The sequence below is a fragment of the Macadamia integrifolia genome, chromosome 5, assembly GCF_013358625.1.
Source record: "Macadamia integrifolia cultivar HAES 741 chromosome 5, SCU_Mint_v3, whole genome shotgun sequence".
NCBI classification, from domain to species: Eukaryota; Viridiplantae; Streptophyta; class Magnoliopsida; order Proteales; family Proteaceae; genus Macadamia; species Macadamia integrifolia.
Genome location: NC_056561.1, coordinates 14,910,141 through 14,931,132, shown reverse-complemented (window position 1 = coordinate 14,931,132; position 20,992 = coordinate 14,910,141). Strand labels below are relative to the sequence as shown.

General features: G+C 36.9%; 1 protein-coding gene across 1 annotated transcript in view; it reads left to right on the top strand.

The window, feature by feature from the left end:
* Positions 1-13,461: 13,461 nt before the first annotated feature.
* LOC122079807 (dnaJ homolog subfamily C member 16) overlaps positions 13,462-20,992 on the top strand; it is a 64,022-nt gene continuing 56,491 nt past the window's right edge. Inside the window, exons 1-3 of the mRNA XM_042646536.1 lie at positions 13,462-13,910; positions 14,038-14,107; positions 14,536-14,578. Of these exons, the coding sequence (XP_042502470.1) occupies positions 13,787-13,910; positions 14,038-14,107; positions 14,536-14,578 (237 nt within the window). The 5' untranslated portion in view covers positions 13,462-13,786. The remainder of the gene's footprint in view (positions 13,911-14,037; positions 14,108-14,535; positions 14,579-20,992) is intronic.

Here is a 20,992-nt window from a genome sequence, read left to right as displayed (position 1 = left end):
AGACTTATGACATTTATGTCAAATAATTTATTAGGTTATTGATTACCCAACTAAATAAATGATAGAGTCTATGTGCCTTAAGGGATTCACATCCTTTATAGATGAAGGAAAGACATAGAAATTCTTACTTGACTTAGCTGACAAAACCCGTGAGTGAGAATCAACCCAAGAGAGTGAAAGAACCATAGGAGAAAAATGATATTTTATGGATAGGATAGTAGCCAAGGAAGCCTATTTGGATAGCCTAATCAAGAGGATTGAGACTATTGTTCCTAAAGAGCTATCATCAGTCAATTTGGTTAAGATTTGTGCTTGATGCCAGTCCCCTGGACATGTCATAGAAAAATGCCCCAACACCTCTGGGGGCACTTCCAATGAAAGTGTGAAAGCCTTATATCAGAATAATCCATATAGTAACACTTATAATCCAGGATGGAAAAATCACCTAAATTTCTCCTAGAACCATAGCAACCAAGCAGGGCCTTCCAATTTTTATAATCAAGGTTAACCTGGACCCCAAAGGCCTCCCTTTGCACAACAATCTTTTTTTCAAAATACTTTTCTTAGGCCAAATGTAGGACCTCATGCTAGTTTTCCTAAGGCCCCTCTCCTATGATCTTATCAGCAATCCCCTGGGTTTACCAACACTGGAGAGGCAAGTAGAATGAGTGACTTGAAAAGAAATATGGTCCTCCTCATGACAAGCTATCAAAATCTTACGAGAGAATTCACCCAAGTTGTCTCAATTATGAGTGAGAGGGAGAAGTGAATTTTACCCAGTCAACCAGAGCCTAACCCTAGGCATTATCAGCCTGTTAGTTCACAAGCACCAACTAATGCACTACTAAATATAATACAAGGTCAGACCTAACAAGGGCCCTCCAACCAATGCAATGTTGTTTATGCCCTTAGGAGTGGTAGAGAGTATCGAGTATTTTTAAATCTTCCTCATCCATTACTCCTGTTAACTCTCCTTCAGTTGAGGACACAAGTGTGCCTCTTGTTCCAGGTTCGTCTGATGAACCTAAAGATTCTTTTAAAACTAAAGATGATTTGGTTGAGAAAAAAAAATATAATTCTTCTGAAAAATGATAAATCCCTAACAGTCCTTATGTTTCTCCTGTCCAATTTTCTAATCGTTTGATAAACAAAATAAACACTGCTTACATGGATAAAATTTTAGAAATCTTCAAAAAGGTAGAAGTGAACATCAAATGTTTTGGATGTCATATCCCATATCCCCGCCTATGCAAAGATCCTGAAAGATTTGTGTACACACAAACGTATCACTAGTATGCCCAAAAAGATATTCTTGGCAGATAACATTAATTCCATAATTACTTAGCCTATAGTAGCCAAGTATAAGGATCCAAGGAGCCTTACCATAGCTTGTGTCATAGGAAACACCTGTATTGAGCATGTCTTACTTGACTTTGAAGCAAATGTGAATCTTTTGCCTTACTATATGTATAAGTAACTAGGATTGGGAGAATTGAAAGCCACTGGAACTACTCTTCAGTTGGCAGATAGGTCTGTTAAGATTCCTAAAGGGATTGTTGAGGATGTCTTACTAAAGGTGGGGGAATTTATTTTCTCTGTTGATTTCATTGTGTTAGATATTAAGCTCTTCTCAACCAAGGATGAGATCCCAATAATTCTAGGAAGACCATTCTTAGCCACCAGTAATGCATTAATCAATTATCAAAATGGTTTCCTAAGGTTATCTTTTGACAACCAAACTATTGAGTTTAACATATTTATCGGCTAGCAACCACATATGGAAGAAGATATCAATATGCTTGAGAATTTTCTGGATTTTTCTGATGATTTAATTATCAACTTTGATATTGATTTTGATTCAGAATTCTAAGAGTATATGAATGAGTTGAACGATGATAGTAAAAATTTCTTTTCTGAAGTCTTGAGTCTTCACACACCTGTGGAGCCCTTAGGATCCCTTTCCAATTTCATTCCCAAACCTTCCATAGTTGAGCCCCCTAAGCTAGATCTTAAATAGTTGCCATCTAATTTGAGGTATGCTTTCCTAAGGCCTAATCAGACTCTTCCTGTAATAATTTCTTCAAATTTGACTTTTAGCCAGGAAGAGGAGTTACTTAAAGTGTTAAAAGACAATAAGAAAGCCCTAGGTTGGACCATGACTGACATCAAGGGTATAAGTCTTTCTATTATGCAACATCATATATATCTTATAGATGAGTCTAAACCATCCACGGAACCTCAAAGAAGAGCTAATCCTGTGATGATGGAAGCTATTAAGAAAGAGATCCGAAAGTGCTTAGATCATGGAATAATTTATCCTATTTCTATTAGCAAATGGATAAGCCTAGTTCATGCAGTGCCCAAGAAGTCTGGTGTTACTGTAGTTCCTAATGCCAATAATGAACTGATTCCAACCCGTGTCCAATCAGGGTGGAGAGTATGCATAGACTATAGGAAACTTAATGTGGTAACCTAAAATGACCACTTCCCATTGTCATTCATTGACCAGATGTTAGAGAGATTAGCGGGATATGAATATTATTGTTTTCTTGATGGATATTTTGGCTATAACCAGATCATAATTGCTTTAGAAAACCAACATAAGACCACATTTATATGTCCATATAGAACATTTGCTTACAAGCGTATGCCCTTTGGGCTTTGTAATGCCCTTGCTACGTTCCAATGACGCATGCTGAGCATCTTTTCTGACATGGTCAAAAAAATCTTAGAAGTATTTATGGATGAGTTTTCAATTCATGGGAATTCTTATTCTGAGTGTCTTCACCAGGTTTCCCTAGTTTAAAAAGGTGCATATCTAAGAATTCGGTTTTGAATTGGGAGAAATGCCATTTTATGGTTAGATCTAATATTGTTTTAGGCCATGTAATATCTAAGGAGGGAATTAAGATAGATAGAGCCAAAGTGAATTTAATTGATGATTTATCACCTCCTCAATCTATTAAGGACGTCTGATCTTTTTTAGGGTATGTGGGCTTCTATAAAAGGTTTATTAAGAACTTTAGTCAGTTAGACCGACCTCTCATTTCATTAATTGTCAAAGATCAAACTTTTAAGTTTTTTAAAGAGTGCCTAGAATCCTTCAAGCAACTTAAGAAGGAGTTGACCAATGCACCCATTGTTCAACCACCTGTTTGAACTGAACCTTTTGAACTGATGTGTGATGCTTCAGATTTTGCTATGCGGTTTTAGATCAAAGGATTATTAAGTTACCCACTGTCATTTACTATGCTAGTAGGACCCTAAATGATGCACAATTCAACTATATAACCACTAAAAAAGAATTTTTAACTGTTGTGTTTGCGTTAGAAAAGTTTTGGTCTTACTTAGTTAGGTCATATGTGGTGTTGTACACTGATCATTCCGTTCTTAGATACCTAGTTCAGAAGAAGGATGTCAAAACCCATCTCATTAGGTGGGTTTTACTTTTACAAGAGTTTGATTTGAAAATTAAGGATAAGAAAGGAGTTGAAAACCTAGTTACAGACCATTTATTTCGGCTTCTCAATTCCTTGGTTGTCGATTCTCTAGTCAACAAGAATTTTTCAGATGAACAGTTACTTGCAATGTCCAGTGAACCATGGTTTGCTGACATTTTCAACTTCTTAGTTTCAGGTGTGACTCCGGATCACTGGTCCACCCAAGATAGGTATCGTTTCCTTTCCCAAGTTAAGCATTTCTTTTGGGACGATCCTTAGCTTTTTAAAGTTTATCCTGACCAAATATTCAGACGTTGTGTGCCTGATCATGGGCAACACTCACTTTTATCTTTTTGCCATGATCATGCATGTGGTGGATACTTTGGACCTAAGAAAATTGCTGCAAAGGTTGTCCAATGCTGATTTTGTTGGCCCATTCTTTTTAGAGATGCTTTTGATTTTTACAAGGCTTGTCTCGTCTACCAGTCTTTTGACCATATCAATAAGAGGAACATGATGCCCCTCAATCCCATTTTAATTGTTAAGATCTTTGATGTATGGGGCATCGATTTTATGAGACCATTCCCTAATTCCTTTAGGAATTTGTATATATTTTTGGCAGTTGATTATGTTTCTAAATGGACAGATCTAATGACCACAAAGTGGTGGTCCAGTTTCTCAAAGAAAATATCTTTTCCTGCTTTGGTATACCACGTGCAGTAATTAGCGATAGAGGTACTCATTTTTTTAATCGGTCTTTTGAGGCCTTAATAAAAAAGTATTGAATCACCCATAAGTTATCTACCTCTTATCACTCAAAAACTAGTGGCCAAGTGGAAGTTTCTAATAGGTAGATTAAACAAATCTTGGAGAAAACTGTTAATCCCAACCATAAGAATTGGTCCCTTAGGCTCATTAATGCCTTGTGGGCCCATCGGATTGCATTCAAGACCAACCTTGGTTAGTCTCCCTACCGTTTGGTGTATGGGAAAGTCTATCACTTACCAGTTGAGTTAGAGTATAAGGCCTTTTGGGCCATCAAAAAGCTCAGGTTTGATTTGTCTGATGTGAGAATTTAGTAGGATCTGACTATTTGAGTTGGAGGAACTTAGGAATGATTCCTATAAAAGTTTTACGATTTATAAGAAAAATACCAAAGCCTTTCATGATAAGCACATTCTACGTAAATCTTTTGCAATTGGTGATAATGTCTTATTGTACAACTCTCAATTGCATCTTTTCTCTGGTAAGCTTAGCTCCCAATGGAATGACCCATTTATTATCCATAATGTATATCCCCATGGGGATGTGGAGATTCTGAATCCAGGAATAAGGGTAATTTCTAGTAAGCTTAGCTCCCAATGGAATGGCCCATTTATTATCCATAATGTATATCCCCATGGGGATGTGGAGATTCTGAATCCAGGAACAAGGGTAATTTTAAAAGTTAATGGCCAGCATTTGAAACCGTTCCTCGAGTTTCTTACTACTGGTAGTGAAGAGGTCATTGATTTCCATGAACCTCTTTACACTGATGACTAATTTTTAATCAGGTATGACCCCTTGCATTGTCTTCGCTTTTAATTCTTTCCATGCATTAAGGACATTGCATGACTTAAGTGTGGGGGAGGAAAACCAATTTTTTCTTTTTTTACTTTATTTTATTTGTTTTTCTTTTTGTTTTTGAGCTTGCTAAGGATGAAGTTCTACTTTGGCTTTTGACTAATGATCTTGCCATTCAGTTGCTTGATGTATGAAAATAAAAATTTTGATTAAGATACACATTTTAAACGATCTCTATGAACCTCTTTACACTGATGACTAATTTTTAATCAGGTATGACCCCCTTACATTGTCTTCGCTTTTAATTCTTTCCATGCATTAAGGACATTGCATGACTTAAGTGTGGGGGAAGAAAACCAGTTTTTGCTTTTTTCACTTTGTTTTGTTTGTTTTTCTTTTTTGTTTTTGAGCTTGCTAAGGATGAAGTTCTACTTTGGCTTTTGACTAATGATCATGTCATTCAGTTGTTTGATATATAAAAATAAAAGTTTTGATTAAGGTACCCATTTTGAACTTATAAAAATCCTATTGAGAATAAAGAAACAAGCCTGTGTCTTGAAATGGGACTTTCTTTTGAAAAATAAGAGACCCTTATTTTATGGTGTTGGATCATATGTAAGTCTGTGGGTTCCTTGTACTTTTGATTTGGAGTTGAGACCTTTTTAATTTGGAAATAGTTGACAAATGCATAATTTTAAATGAAGTGTGAAATATGGTATAAAGAAGAATAAGAGTTGATTCTCTTGGAACTAGACAGAGCATTGCATCTCAGGAAGCGTGGTGTCTTAATTGAAATTCCTAGGGAGGAAACTTCTGAAAAAACTCTAGCATCACTGTCTTGGAACTAGACAGAGCATTGCATCTTAGGAAGCGTGGTGTCTTAATTGAAATTCCTAGGGAGGAAACTTCTGAAAAAACTCTAGCATCACTGTTTTTATTGGTATATACAAAAAGTGAAGCTGCATAGTAACTTGGGTGTCTAGTGTTTGCTCCACCATGTCATTCAGGCCAAAAGTAGTGGAGTAGAATAGAGTTTATTAAGCGAAAAAAAAGAGAAAAAAATGTGCAAATGTCATTAATGTTTGGTAACATGTTTAGTCAAAAACACTCAAACGCCTTAGTTCTTGGTTCCCTATTTCTTCACAAGTGGTTTTGCCTTAAGATAATAATGTTTTGGAATAGACGATGTGAGTTCTAAATTAAGAAATATGCTAGTACCTGGAATTGATATGGGGTAATAAAAGTTCAAGTGTGGGGGTCCCTTATAAGAGGAAATATCTTTGCTCCGGATCGGTATAGCCCTTACCTTTAGCCAATGTTGGGATTTGTTTATTCTGAATTTTGGGTTTATATTCACTGCAAACACCCACGAGACAGAACTCATCCATTAGGGGTGATCTAGGGGTTTAAAGGCTTGTTGCACATGCTAAGTGCAACCGTGATTCTTACGAAAGTGAGCTAGGTTTTTCATTTTTATTCTTTTTCTTTTTGTTTTGCTTAGGGACTAGCAAAGTCTAAGTGTGGGGGAATTCTGGTGTGCACATTTATTTGTGAAATCTTAGGTAGTAAAGCATGCATTTTACATATTTAGAATGGAGCTACCTTAGGTTTTACTCTCTTTTTGCAGGTTTTGTATTTTAAAGGCCTTAAGCATTATCGGACGTCATATCTCTCTAACAACAACTACCTAGTGTAGTTGGTGAGCTATGGTGTGCAAAATTCTCTTGTTCACTAGGAGGTCTCAAGTTTGAATCTCATGATTACATTTTTTTTGGAGAATTTTGTTGAAGATTTCATGTTTTTCACTCACTCAAAGCACTAAGGGCATAGAGGGGATTTTCACATCAAATTAGAAGATTGTCCATCTTCAAAGTAAGAAAAATCAAGAAAAAATAAATAAATAAATAAATCTTGTCCAAATCTTCTCTCTCCTCCACATCATCATTAGAAGATTGTCCAAATCACACAAAGCAAGAATAAAAATCGTCCAAAGAAAAGAAAAATCAGCCAACAAGGGTTGCGCAAGATTTGAAGAGAAGGAGAAAAAGAAGAGAAAAAAAAAAAAAAAAAAAAGAAAATAAGTAAAAAAATTATAGAAAATTTCTCCAAATTTATTTCTCTCTTCTCTCTCTTCCACTTTAGCACTTTTGATCTTAAAATATCTCACCTACCAATTATGGATTTCTCCATTTTAAGAAAGAGAAATTTGTTACCCTACCTCCCCATTCCCTATAAATACAACTCATGTAAGAGGAGGGGGGACACTTCATTCTTCTTCTAGTTTTTTTTTTTCCAGTTGTTATCTCTTTCTCTCTCTCTCTCTCACTCTCTTTAGTTTTAGTTCTTTTTTGTTTTTGCTTTAATCACTTTTGTAACACTTTTTTATTTTAATTAATGCAAACACTCTTTTATTTTTATTCAACCTTTTATGTTTATAATTTATGCAATTGAGTTGTAATTTTTAAGTTATATTTCTAGGCTTAGATCTAAGTGACAAGATCACAAGCTGTGGAGCATCTCTTTTTCATGTTCAGTTTTTTTTTTTTCAAGATTTGTTTTCTCCAGGCCTAGAAATTTTAGATTTGCTTCATTCCAGATCTAGTTTTTAGGGTTGGCAGTATCTCAAATCATCCAAACTTTCAAGTTCAAACGTTGATTCAGGTAGATATGTTTCTTCAATAGTCTTCTCTCTTCCTCTCATTTCCTCTTCTGACTACCATTTCTTTCTTAATTTATGATTTTAATTTCAGTCGTTACATTATTGCTTTCCTTTTCCCCCAAGGTTCATGGCTAGTGTATGTGTTGGCTTTGCGCCTCCTAGCCATAGAACCATCATTTTATTATTTTTATTTTAGTTGCCTCCCTTTCCCCAAAGCCAAGTAGAGTAACCTTTGTAAGAGTGACTCTCTGGTTAAGTAGGAAAGCTCATATTATGATGCATCCCTCAGGCTAAGTAGAGAAACCTACTTGTGAGCCTCTCTCTAACTTTATCTCCTTTCTTTCACTTTATTTTTATTTCAACATTTTTTTTTCTTTCATTGCTTTTTAATTACGTGGGTTGTTTATTTTTTATTATTTATTTATTTAATTTTAATTGCATGGCTTGCGTATTTAAATTCTTAGATGACGAATGGTTAGGATGTTATTTTAGATGCATATATTTAGGACGGTAGTTAGAATTAGATCACAACCATTAATCGGTTCACTTTCACATTATTAAAAGAAACTAAAAATAAAGTGGTTGCTTTCCCTGTGTTCGACCCGTAGCTACACTTCTCCTTACGCTTGCGGTTACATTTTAAATCCTGACACTCCACCCGGGATCTCGTTCATGTGAGAGCCTTGTACACCGGGTATGCCCTATGCCCTTGTGAATTGTGAAGGATGTTAATGGGAATATTTCTTGTGGATTGGGCAATGAATAGCTCCTGGGGCAATCTCGTATTAGTTGATCGGTTTTGGCGAAGGATAAAATGGTGATCTTAAAAAATCCTTTTTTAAAATGAAAACCATGGGTATTTGTGTCCAATTCAGATCAGGATGATTAGTATTTGCCAACGACGATCCCTAGAACAATTCTAGCATCTTAAACCATACTCACATAAATATCTAAAGAGGGACAAAGAATCATCATTATATTTACAGGACAATTAAAATAGGGTGTTTCTTGTTGTCACCAAAGTGATGATTTTAGAAATTACAGATTATTTTTGCTTACCCCTTCTCTTATTCCTATAAGGTCTTTAAGTCAAGGATAAAAAGTGTGCTTTTTTTTTTTTTTTTATATCAAGAGTTATTATTTTCATGCACACTTTTTGAATCAACATATGAAATGATAAAATTTTAACCTCATTGAAAAAAATTCATTACATTTACATTAAAAAAAAAAAAAAAAAAAAACAACCATTAGGAAAAAATATTTATGCACCGTGGGTTAAGGAAAAGAACATCCATCTAAGGTCATAAATGTTATGTCCCCTACTATAGAAAGTTGAGAATATCTTACCGATATCATTTAGGATTCCCTAAAAAGAAGAATCTGAATTCCAAGAAATGCAGTGACACATTTGATGAAGAGTTTGAAGAATCATCAGGTGATGAAAATGATGAGGCTATATTCATAGTCTTAATAGATGTGCAAGCGAAGAAGGTGGATTCATTAAGTAAGGAAGAATCATCAAAAGAAGAAGAAGAAGATGAGAAGTCACACCTTGAGGCTGAACTTGGAGCTGCTATTAAAGAACTTAGAAGAGAAAGAAAGAAAGTCAATAAGATCACCCAAGACCTCAACGAGAAAGAACAATTAGTTTTTGAGTTGAGAGAGCAGCATATAAGTCAAGGATGACTTTGGAAGACTTTGAGTTCCAACTTTCATAGAAGACTATTAACTGCAACACTCTGAAGTTAGAAAGAGTATCTTTAAAGGCACAGTTGGAGGAGCAAGCACAGATTCTTGCAAAATTTGATGGTTATGAAAATGAGCTAGCCTTGTTAAAGGCTTATGTTGAAGATCTTCAGAGAACTAAAATTGACAGAGAAGACTCAGAAAATGAAGATGTAGAAGATATTTCTTCTCCAAAAAATAGAATCTTAGCAGTAAGAAGTTAAATAACATTATTAGTGTTTAGAGACAAACTCACATTAAATTTGGGCTTGGATTTGTCGTTGAATCTTCCAAAAATTCCAAGACAAATGATAAAGGAACAATACAGGATCCCCTTAAATTAAGTGACAAAAATGCTTTGGATGGCAAAGCGCAAGGTGGAACAATAGAATGTAAGAAGTGTTAAAAGGCAAAATAAGTATCCAGGTTCAGTTAGAAGAGCAAACCAAACTCTACCCCATAAGACTACCCATGTGACACAATTACAATAGGCCAAGCAGGAGAGTAGAGAACTATGGTTATAGTCAAAATCCTCAATAGAGACCTAGAAGATATGACAACTACAGAGCTCCCTACAGATGGTAGAAGGAACCTGTGAGGCAAAAGTACACTTTTCAAGATTATTTCAACAACACATTTTGGATACAAAATCTCAGATAGTAAGTTCGATATTGGTTTAAGGAATCTTATGGACAAAAATCTTTTTGTACCCCTTATGGTGGAGACAGCTGAATGTTACAGATGCAACAACCTTCAGCATATTACAAGAGACTGTAGATTATATTTTCCACACAAAGATAATAGAGCATAAACGATCAAAGATTTGTCAGAAACTCAGAAGCTTATGAGGTAAAGAAATAGTTTTCAAGACAAAAAGAGAGCACAAAAATCTCAATTAGTCAAGAAAGTTTGAGTTTAGAGAGAGAGAGAGAGAGAGTAGAAGAGGAGGAAAATGAAGCTTCAATTTTTGTTCAAAGAGCATTCAAAACTCAAGGAGACTACTCTATGGATACTTGACAGTGGTTGCTCAAGCCATATGACAGAAGATAAAGGAAGATTTGAAAAATTACAAGACTTTGAAGGTGGATCTATAAAATTTGACAACAACAATAGTGCTAAAATTACATGAAAGGGCTCCATCAGTCTAAATCATGGGAAAATAAATTCTTTTGAGGTCTTGTATGTTGAAGTGCTCAAACACAACCTTCTTAGCATCAATAGAATCTGTGGCAAAGGGCATAAAGTGACCTTCAACAATAAAGGGTATGAGATAAGAAGATCAAGCAATGGAAAGGTGGTGGCTATTGGATAAAGAAATTCAGGAAACTTGTACACTTTAACAGAGATATAAAATGATTTATGCATGGTTGACATCGATGAGGAGACATGGCCTATGGCATAGAAGACTTGGACACATTAGTTTGAAAAACCTTATCAAGATCTTTTCAAAGAAGGCAGTGAGATATGTTCCTGTGTTGAGGAAGGTCTCTAATCCTATTTGGGCTTCTTATCAGAAGGAAGAAAAAAACACGAATCATTCAAGTCAAAGGAATACTATTCTAGCACACCATTGGAGGTGATTCACACAGATTTGTGTGGTCTCATGAGGACACCTAACACCTTAAGGGAGAGATACATCATATTGTTTATTGATGATCATCCCAGAATGGTGCAGGTGATATTTTTGAAATAGAAGTCAGAGGCTTTAGAAAGATTTAAGATCTTTGAAAATCAAATTAAAAATCAGACAGGAAAGTGGATAAAATGTCTGAGATCTGACAGATGAGGTGAGTATAGTTGGGATGACTATCAGGAAGCAAACCTCAACTCCAAGAACACCCAAAAAAAAAAATGTGTTATAGGGAGAAAGTATAGAACACTGCAAGACATGGCTAGAGTTATATTAGCAGAGAATGGTATGGGCAAGAAGTTTTGGAATGAGGCAATTCTAACTGCAGTGTATATCCATAATAGGTGCATGTGAGACCACATGAAATCAAGACACCCTATGAAATCTGATTTGGTAGAAGGGCTACAACAAGGCACTTTAAGGTCTTTGGTAGCAAGTGTTACATTAAGAACCCAAACCAAGATTTGGGAAAAGTTGGATGATAGGATTGATGAGGGCATTTTTCTAGGCTACTCTACCTCAAGTAAAGCCTATAGATGCTACGACAATAGACTTGAAAAAATTATGGAGAGTGTTGATGTTATTGTTGATGAGAAAATGGATGTTCCCTTTGGCTTAGAAAATAGACTCCCAGAGTTCGGAGATCTTGATGATGAGAATGATATAGTTAACAGTAAACCCAAAAGTAAGGATGAAGTTGATAATGAACATGTTGAAGTAGGATCAGATGAGTAGAGAAGGCATAAAAGAGGTGATCAACATGGAACATATGATTTGATCATTGGTGACCTCACTGCAGGTGCTCATGCTAGAAGAATGAAGACCAATACTTACTCTCTTCTTTCACTTGTTGAACTAAAAATTGTTGATGAAGCCAATAAGGATGAGAGTTGGATGAAGGTCATGAATGAACAGGTTGATCAGATAGAGAAGAATCATACTTGGGATCTAGTCTCTAAGCTAGTTGACAAAAAATGATTGACACCGAATGGGTTTTCAAAAATATGATTGACACCAAATGGGTTTTCAAAATATGATTGTCAAGTTGTGAGGAACAACGCAAGACCTGTATGCAAGTGATACACTCAAGTGGAAGGCATTGGCTTTTAGAAAACTTTTGCTCTTGTGAAAAGACTTGAAGCTACCAGAATGTTCTTGGCTTTGGCTGTGTATGAGGGTTTCAAAGTCTACCACATGGATGTCAAATCAACTTTTCTGAATGAAAACTTGGAAGAGGAGATTTACATAGAGCAACCCGATGGATTTTAGTTGAGGAGGCGCCTTCCTTTTTGCGAATGAAACAAATGAAGGTTTTGTTTATGACATGCATTTAGAAAGGATTGCGAAAAAAACTTTTGATTGCTTTAGTAAGATCAACCCCAATGATATCCCAATAGGAGGAGAAAAAGGCCATGTTGAATCCATCAGGGGTAGGGGCTTTAGTAAAGGGTATTTTGGATTTTTTTTCCCAACTCGCTCCAGAGGTAGTCGAAATTGCACGGTTCTCTTCTGACTATTATCAGATTTTTTCCATTACTACTTCAAGCAACTGTTCATTATCATCATGCATGCTTTCAAGGTGATAAAATGAGGTGTCTACAAGGTGCCATACTTTTTTAAGCTTATTAAAGTGACCTATTTTATTGTGCTATATGGAATGACAATCATGTTGTAATTTTGACCATTGGATTGATAGTACATGATCTGGGTTAGTGTGTTAAATTGTAGAGTTGAATTTAATCACACAACATCATGTTTATTGGCATGCATCCCCATATATATATGTCCATGTGTCCCTATGGTACTCTTACCACCATTATGTAGTCACTCATATTCTTGAATTTATAAACTTACATTTTTCCACTTGATGAATTCTGTTTAAGCTGAAATTTTATATGAAAAGTGATTGTAAGATCCTTTTATTATAAATTAAGGCCCGATCTAATTTATGAAGTGGTAAATATTTGGCCCTCCTTAATTAGCTTATCAAGGTGGTTGTTACGAAAATTTGTGCCACATATAAACAAAAAAGAATGGGTATAACTTTCTTAAACAATCAATCTTGAAAAGCTTGTCATGTAACCCGGATATTTGCCTGTAAATATATTGGATGAGCTCAAATTTTATGGCTTAACCCTTAAGTCTTCTATTCACATGTGAAAATTAAGCCCAACACAAATATTTAGATTTGAAACTTCATGACTATGGGATGATGTACAAAATGTAAGGAGTACCGGATGCTTATCAACATGCAAGAGGGAAATGGATTGAGTTACACTTTAAAATTTAACATGTTACTAATCTATATCATTTACTCTCTATCCAATAGTCAGAATTACCATAATTTCATTCGGACTTTCAAGTGTATTGAATTTTCCCTCTCATAAAGTCCAATTTTCTATCGAAGATGACATGCTTTAGTCATGTGTATGGTTGGAGGGAGAGCTGTTGGAGAGGATCCAAATCTGTAAGATAAGCCGGTCAAAGCCGGATCTATTTGTCTGAGTTCCGGTCGAACCGACACCAGGAGAAGTCTGTTCTGTGGAGCAGTGATCTGATTGCTCGAAAATTCCCTCCTTCGACAGGAGCCTGACGGGGACAACCTCCCGCTTGCGATCTTGCGAAACAAAATCGGGCAAGTATATATAGAAATCGCAATTCGACCGGTGAAAGTTTTCGAAGCCATCTATGTGGTTGAGTGCGGCTGTGAGAGGGTGATCGAGTGAGGAATCAGGCGTAGCGAACGTCAAACCCAGGGTTTTGAAAACTATGGCGACGGACTCAATAGCTTCGGTGATCAAATCCTATTCAGTTCCGCTTCTTCTCCTTGCCCTCGCCATCTTCTTCCAGCTTTTCGTCATACCTTCTTCATTCCCTGTTTCTCATTACGACGGTCAGTTCCCTCTTTTGCATTTCATCGTCCTCTTCGCTTCTGTTTGTTTTGGGGTTTCCCTAAGACTCTAGTGTTGGATTTTATTTTATTTTATTTTTTTTAAATTTTGAATCAACTTGTTTGCCAGTTCTTGGTATCAAGAGGTATAGCTCCGCAGAAGAAGTCAGGGAGGCTTACGAGAAGCTTTCAGCCAGATGGTAATTTGTTCTGAAAATTATGCTTATTCTCGCATACATTATATGTTTTATCTCTATATTGTTGGGTTGGAATATTTTGAATAGTTTTCTGATAGTGTCGATGGTGATAGACCTGGAACTCCTAGCTTTAATGTATTTCCAGTAATTACACTTTTCCCTAATCAAGTGTGATTAATTCTTCTTGGTTGATTTAATAGAAGACCACCTTAATTCTGCTTGTAGGCCGCTTACTGCATATTAACAGGGTAATATTTTCCTATTAAAAAAATAAGGTAATAATATTTTAAGTTCATCAGTAAACTAGTTTTCCTTGTTGCTAAATCGGCAGTGTGATTTTCTTTTACTGCATATTAACGGGGTAATATATTTTCTGTTCATCAGTAAACTAGTTTTCTTTGTTGCTATATTGGTTTTTATAAAATTTACAGGAACTCGGGTGTGGAGATCCCTGTCACAGTTGATTTTATCAAGGTTTGTAAATTTTCTTCCCCCTCTACCTGTTTTTAAGGCAATCTGTTAACAGATGCTGTTGTATGTTCAATTATCACTTTGCATGCTTGTATAGACTTTCTGAAACTACAAATTTTTTATTTTTTTTAGAAGTTTTCCTTGAAGAAAATGGATTCTGTATATGAATTTTAAGTCTTCTTGAACAAAAGGAAGTTGTAGCATTCATGTATGTTGGCTAAGGAAGTGATTCTGCTGACATCATGGAAGGAATGTTGAAAATGTGCTTTAGAGAATATAAGGTTTCATATGATGACCCTCAACCAATTGCTAACTGATATTCATTAAAAAAAAAAAAAAAAAAAAAAAAAAGAAGCTGCATAATTCCAATTATTTTTCTTCTATTTCGTCTATTCTGTTCTTTGCTTGTCAAAGAAAAAGTTATTCACGTCTGCATGTGAAATAAAAACCTATCTTTCTTTTGTGTACATGAGGAGTATCTGTTGGATTAAGATCTTTGAAACAACACCTTATCGCATTATAATTAATGCAGATCATATTTGTAGAGGAAGTAATATAGGAGGGGTTGATAAATTTCCAATAAGCATAAAAAGTGTAATACAGGACCTGAATAACATGGCAACTACTCTGATTTCATAGGCTTGTACTTTTTGTAGTGTCACTACGTAGGACCGTTGAATGGTGGGATTAGAAGGGGGAGACTTTGAAAACACTTTCGCTATAAAAGGAAATCTGCATAATGCTTAAGAAACCTTTCAAAATATGAACGTAGTATTCTTTAAAAGTTTATTTAGAAAAAAGTTTACATCTTGCCCCGACCCCTCCATCGAGATGTGGCATGGAGGCTAAGAAGTTAATAAAACTGATTTATTTGATCTTTGGACAGCTACAGGTTGATTTTTATGCTTTTATAGAAGCAATACAGTTTGAAGTGGAGAGGTGCATCCGGAGTGTTGTATGATCGATGTATCCCTTTAAAACTATTTGAAAATTTTATAGGACAATCATATGACTGACTAGGTGCCTAATGTTGGGTACTTAAGAAACATCATAGATAAATTCAGTGTAGCTGAGATGAGGATGTTGAGATGGATGTGTGGCAAAACTAGGAATGATAAAGTGAGGAATGATCATATTAGAACTTATTTGGGAGTAGCTCCGATATATGATAAGCTATGAGAAAGTTGTTTGAGGTGGCATGACCATGTTCAATGGGGGCCTTTGGAGGCTCCAGTACGGATGAGTGATTTGATTAAGATTGAAGGCTTTAAAAGAGCTAGGGGCAGACCTAAAGTGATGCTAGGAGAAGTTATGAGGAAAGGCAGCTTAGGCCTTATATCAAGTATGTCCTCGAACAGGGCTGATTGGAGGGTAAGGATCTATATAGCTGAGCCCATTTAGTTGTGTTGGATTTGGTGAATTAGGATTGCTTAAATAGACAACTGCCTCTATTTATAATAGTGGGGAGAACATTCTAGAATAGGTACAGGGTCTAAAATACCCTCTATAACTAAAATAACCCTTGAACCAATATTGTAACACCATGGCCATAGCCCAAAACTCCGCTCCTACATTGGACCATGCAACTATGGCTTGTTTCTTCCTCCGCCAAGTAACAAGGTCATCTCGAACAAAGGTGCAGTACCTGGAAGTAGATCTTCTATCATCTGGACAACTAACCCAGTTAGCATCTATAAAAGCTTCAACACGCAAATGGCTATGTGGAGGAAAAGAACTCTTGTACCAGGAGCAGATTTTAAGTATATCAAAATCTGATATGCTTCCTCTAAAAGCATTGAGTGAGGATCATACATATACTAGCTGACCATACTAAATTTTAGTCATCCAACCAATCTCGATAATTGCCCTTGTCAACTGGTTCACCATCGTTATCCTTGAGATGAGAGTTAGGCTCAAGAGGGGTATCGGTTGGTTTAAAACCCAACATTCTTGTGTCTGATAGGAGATTGGATGTAACTTCCGTTGAGAGGGGAAGATATCTTGAGCTAAGTGAGCCACTTTGATGCCAAGGAAGTATCTCAGCTTACCCAAGTCATTAATTTCAAACTCTATCCCCAAGTATGTCTGTAGTTGAGCTATCTCATCAATATCACTCCCAGTGATTACAATATCATCTACATAGACGATGACAACAGTAATATGCTTACCTATCTTCTTTATAAACAAAGTATGATCAGCATTACTTTGTTAATAGACAATGGACACCATGTCTCTATGGAACATTTCAAACCGCGCACGGGGTTTTTGGGGGTGGGGGTGGGGGAGGGCGGACTGCTTTAGGCCATACAATGCCCCACTTCAGCTTACACACCTTGCATTGGGTCTTTTGAGAAGAAAATCTAGGAGGGATGTCCATATACAACTCTTCAAGCTCTCTATGGAGGAAAACATTTTTGACATCTAGTTGCTGTAACTCCTTGCCTAGATTGATTGCACAAGAATAACTTTGATGATGTTCATCCACAGTTCCGTCTGCATTTTGTTTGACTATGAATACCCTCTTACAACCCATAGGGTTCTTTCCAAGAGGGAGTTGCACCAAATGCCACATGTCATTCTTCCCAAGAGCCCTCATCTCTTCATCCATTGCCCCTTTCCACCTAGACTGAGCCATAGCTTATTGCCAGTTGTGAGGATTGAAATGGACAACAAAGAGGAAATAAAAGTATAGAAGGAGGGAGAAAGACTGTCATATGAAACTACATCAGAAATGGGATTTTGAGTACAAATCCTACAGGGTTTACAAATAGCAATTGGTAAGTCAAGACTGGGGTGACTAGAAGGAGGAGAGACTCCCCAGATGGAGTAGGATCACTTAGCAGACTTGGATCCGTTGGGGACGATTGGTTGGGCGCCGTGGTGGTGGAGGTAAGAGTCAACTTGCTTATGTTGAGCATAAGTGTACATCTTTAAAGGTGGCGGCTCCCGTTGGACAGAATTTGCGGCTCCCCCTGGATTGGAGTCTGCTCCTGTTCCTGACTTGTCACACCTTCCTCAAGCTCAATATTATCCAATGGAGTAATCAAAGGCACATCTTCCATAGAGCATGCTCCCCCTGAAGAGGTGTAGTAGATGGATAATATGCTTTGGACTCATGGAAGATGACAGCCATAGTTACAAAAATTTGCCGGGATAGAGGATGGTAACATTTATACCCCTTCTGAGTGGCTGAATAGCCAAGAAAAATATAGCGGAGTCCAAGAGGATCAAACTTCCCATGGAGGTGATGATTACGAGCAAAAACAACACATCCAAAAAACCTTGGGAGGCACAACAAATGAAGGGGGACCCAAAAGAACTTCAACATGGCAGCAGAATGATAACACATCGGAAGGCATCCGATTAATGAGGTAAGCTTCCAGGAGAACCGCCTCACTCCATTATTGTTTGGGGACATTCATCTCAAATGTGAGACATTGTGCCACTTTCGAGAGATGGAGATTCATGCTTTTAGCCACTCCATTTTGAGCGGAAGTATCAACATAACCCGTTTGATGTAGGATTCCATGATCAGACAAATATTATTGGAATGATCCATCGGTGTACTCCTTCCTGTTGTTGGTGCGAAGGATCTTAACCTTAGCATCAAATTGGGTTTGAACCATCTTGTGAAATAACTGAAAGCATGGAAACACATTGCTCTTTTGACGTAATAGATAGATCCAAGTAGTGCACTATAACAATAAAAAAAGTGACTGACAATTGGTAGCGAGATATTGAAACACATTGGGCAGGGCCCTGCACATCAGAATGAATCAAACCCAAATGGTACTAAACTTCTATTATCATTAGTAGGATAAATAGATCTAGTCTGCTTGGAAAAAATGTAAGCATTTCAAAAGAATTCATTTGAATTATAATGCTTTAATAAATCTAGAAAAAACTTTTATAAAGTGCCTAGATGAGGGACGACCTAACCAACGATGCCACTTTTGTAACTCAGATAATGCAAAGGTAGACAAACTGAGGAGAGAAGCCTGACTAGTAAAAGTTTTTGGAGAGCTATCAAGAAAGTATAAACCACTAACCACTTTGCCATTGCCAATCGTATGTCCCATTACCAAGTTTTGAAAGAGCCAGTGAGTGGAAAAAAAAAGGTAACTTTGCAATTTAAATTACTAATACAAAGAAGATTAGTAGAAAAATTAGGGACGTGCAAAACAAAGGAAAGGGATAAGAGGGAGGAGCATTTAATGGAACCCTTTCCATATACCGAGGAGAGGGAACCATTAGCAACATGAACTATATTGTAACTTGACAAAGGGAAATATTCAACAAATTGATTATAAGACCCATTCATATGGTCAGTGACACCTGAGTCGATTATCCAAGGAATGGATACAACCAGGGCACAAGGACCATCGAAAGAAATACCTAGATGTTTAAAATTGGGATCGGGTGTAACTGGCAGGGACACAACTGAGGCTGCAAATGGCTTGGATGAAGAGGATGAAGAGTCAAGCATGGTCATCAGGCGAGGAAGAGTCTGTAACTCCTGACATAGTGATGGATATATGGGTACATCATTAGATGTAGTATGATTAGTAGTGGCTTGATTGGATCGACCTTATCTATGACCATGAGATCCCTGGTATGGTGTTCCTTCCTAGAGTAATTGCACTTCATAGACCCCTTATTAGATGGTGTACTTGTGCTAGAGTATAAGGCTGACCGGTCTTGTGATACATGGAGAAGCATGGCAGTGCGATGAATATCCTCTGACTGTACCATGGCATAGGCTTGCTCAAGGGAAGGAAAGGGATCACGATTCAAGACATGAGCCCGAATCTGATCAAACTCAATATTGAGGCCGGTTAGGAAGTCATAAAACCTAAGCTTGTCCTCCTTATTGAGCGCAATTGCATCCGTAGTACAAGTAGCAGCAAAATCTTTTTAAAAATCTAACTCCTGCCACATACCTCATAATGCCGAATAATATTGGGAGGGACAAACTCCTTCTATTTGGTCTCATGGATCTTCTTTCGCAATTCGTAACATTGTGCATTATAGCAAACTTGAGAATAGGTGTCCTTAGAAGTCTTCCAAATCTTGGCAGCAGTGTCAAGTAAGAGATACCCCCAGGCTATAGTAGGATCCGTGGAGTTGATGAGGTAGGACATGACCAGGAGTTGTATTTGGTTGATTATGTGATCATCCATCAGATTAGTTGTGTGGTTACCCCAGAGCAGAATGGGGTGGCTAAACGCAAGAATCGTCATCTACTTGAGGTTGCTCGCTCTTTGATGTTTTAGATGTAGGTCCCTACTCCTTATTGGAATGAGGCTGTCCTAAATGCTTCCTATCTCATCAATAGGATGCCTTCACGTATACTTAGTTTTAAGAGTCTCATTGAGTTGTTATCTGGGTCTTGTACTTTTGTTGTTCTTCCCAAGGTGTTTGGTTGTGTTTGTTTTGTTCGTAATCATCAGCTCCAGGCAAGCTAGACCATCATAAACTCCAGTGTATTTTTGTGGGCTATTCTCCCAATGATACCGATGCTATCAACCACCTTCTCGATGGCTCTTTGTTTCCATGGATGTGATCTTAATTGAGACCGAGGCTTACTTTCCATCTCTTCAGGGGGAGTCATCTATTAGTAAAGAGGTGATTTAGATTCCTACCTTCAATTGTCCTTTATCCTTACCATGGATGATGGTGCTATTTAGTGGGATACTGGAAAAGAGACTACTGGTAATTTCCAAATTCCAATGTGGTGTCATATAATGCTCTTTCCCATCATATTGTGCATCTGTGTCTTTCTTGTCCTCTGTTTCTATTCCTAAAAACTGGTAGGAGGCAAATGCAGAATCTAAATAGGAGGCAATGAATAAGGAGATTAGAGCTCTTTAGAAGAATAACACATGGGATATAGTTGTTCTTTCCATGCAAAAGCAACCAGTTGTTTGCAAATGGGTGTTCATGGTTAAGCATAACGTTGATGAGAATGTGGATAGGTGCAAGGCAAGACTAGTGGCAAAGGGCTTTACTCGGACTTATGGGATTGACTACTAGAAGACCTTTGCTCCTGTGGCAAAAATTAATACAGTTTGAAACATCATCTCTTGTGTAGTGAACCGAGGGTGAGAACTACAACAACTGGATGTCAAAATGCTTTTCTTCATGGAGAGCCAACTGAAGAGGTGCATATGGACATTCCATCAAGATACTCTATTCAAGTAACACAAGGCTTTGTGTGTAGACTGAAGAGAGCTCCATATGGATTGAAGCAATCTCCCAAGGCATAGTTTGTCACTTTCATAAGGTTATGATGGAAGTCGGCTTTACTTAGAGTAATGCTGATCATACTTTATTTATTAAAATGGTGGGTGATTAGATTACTGTGCTGATAGTATATGTGTATAATATTGTCGTTACTGGTAATGATATAGATGAAGT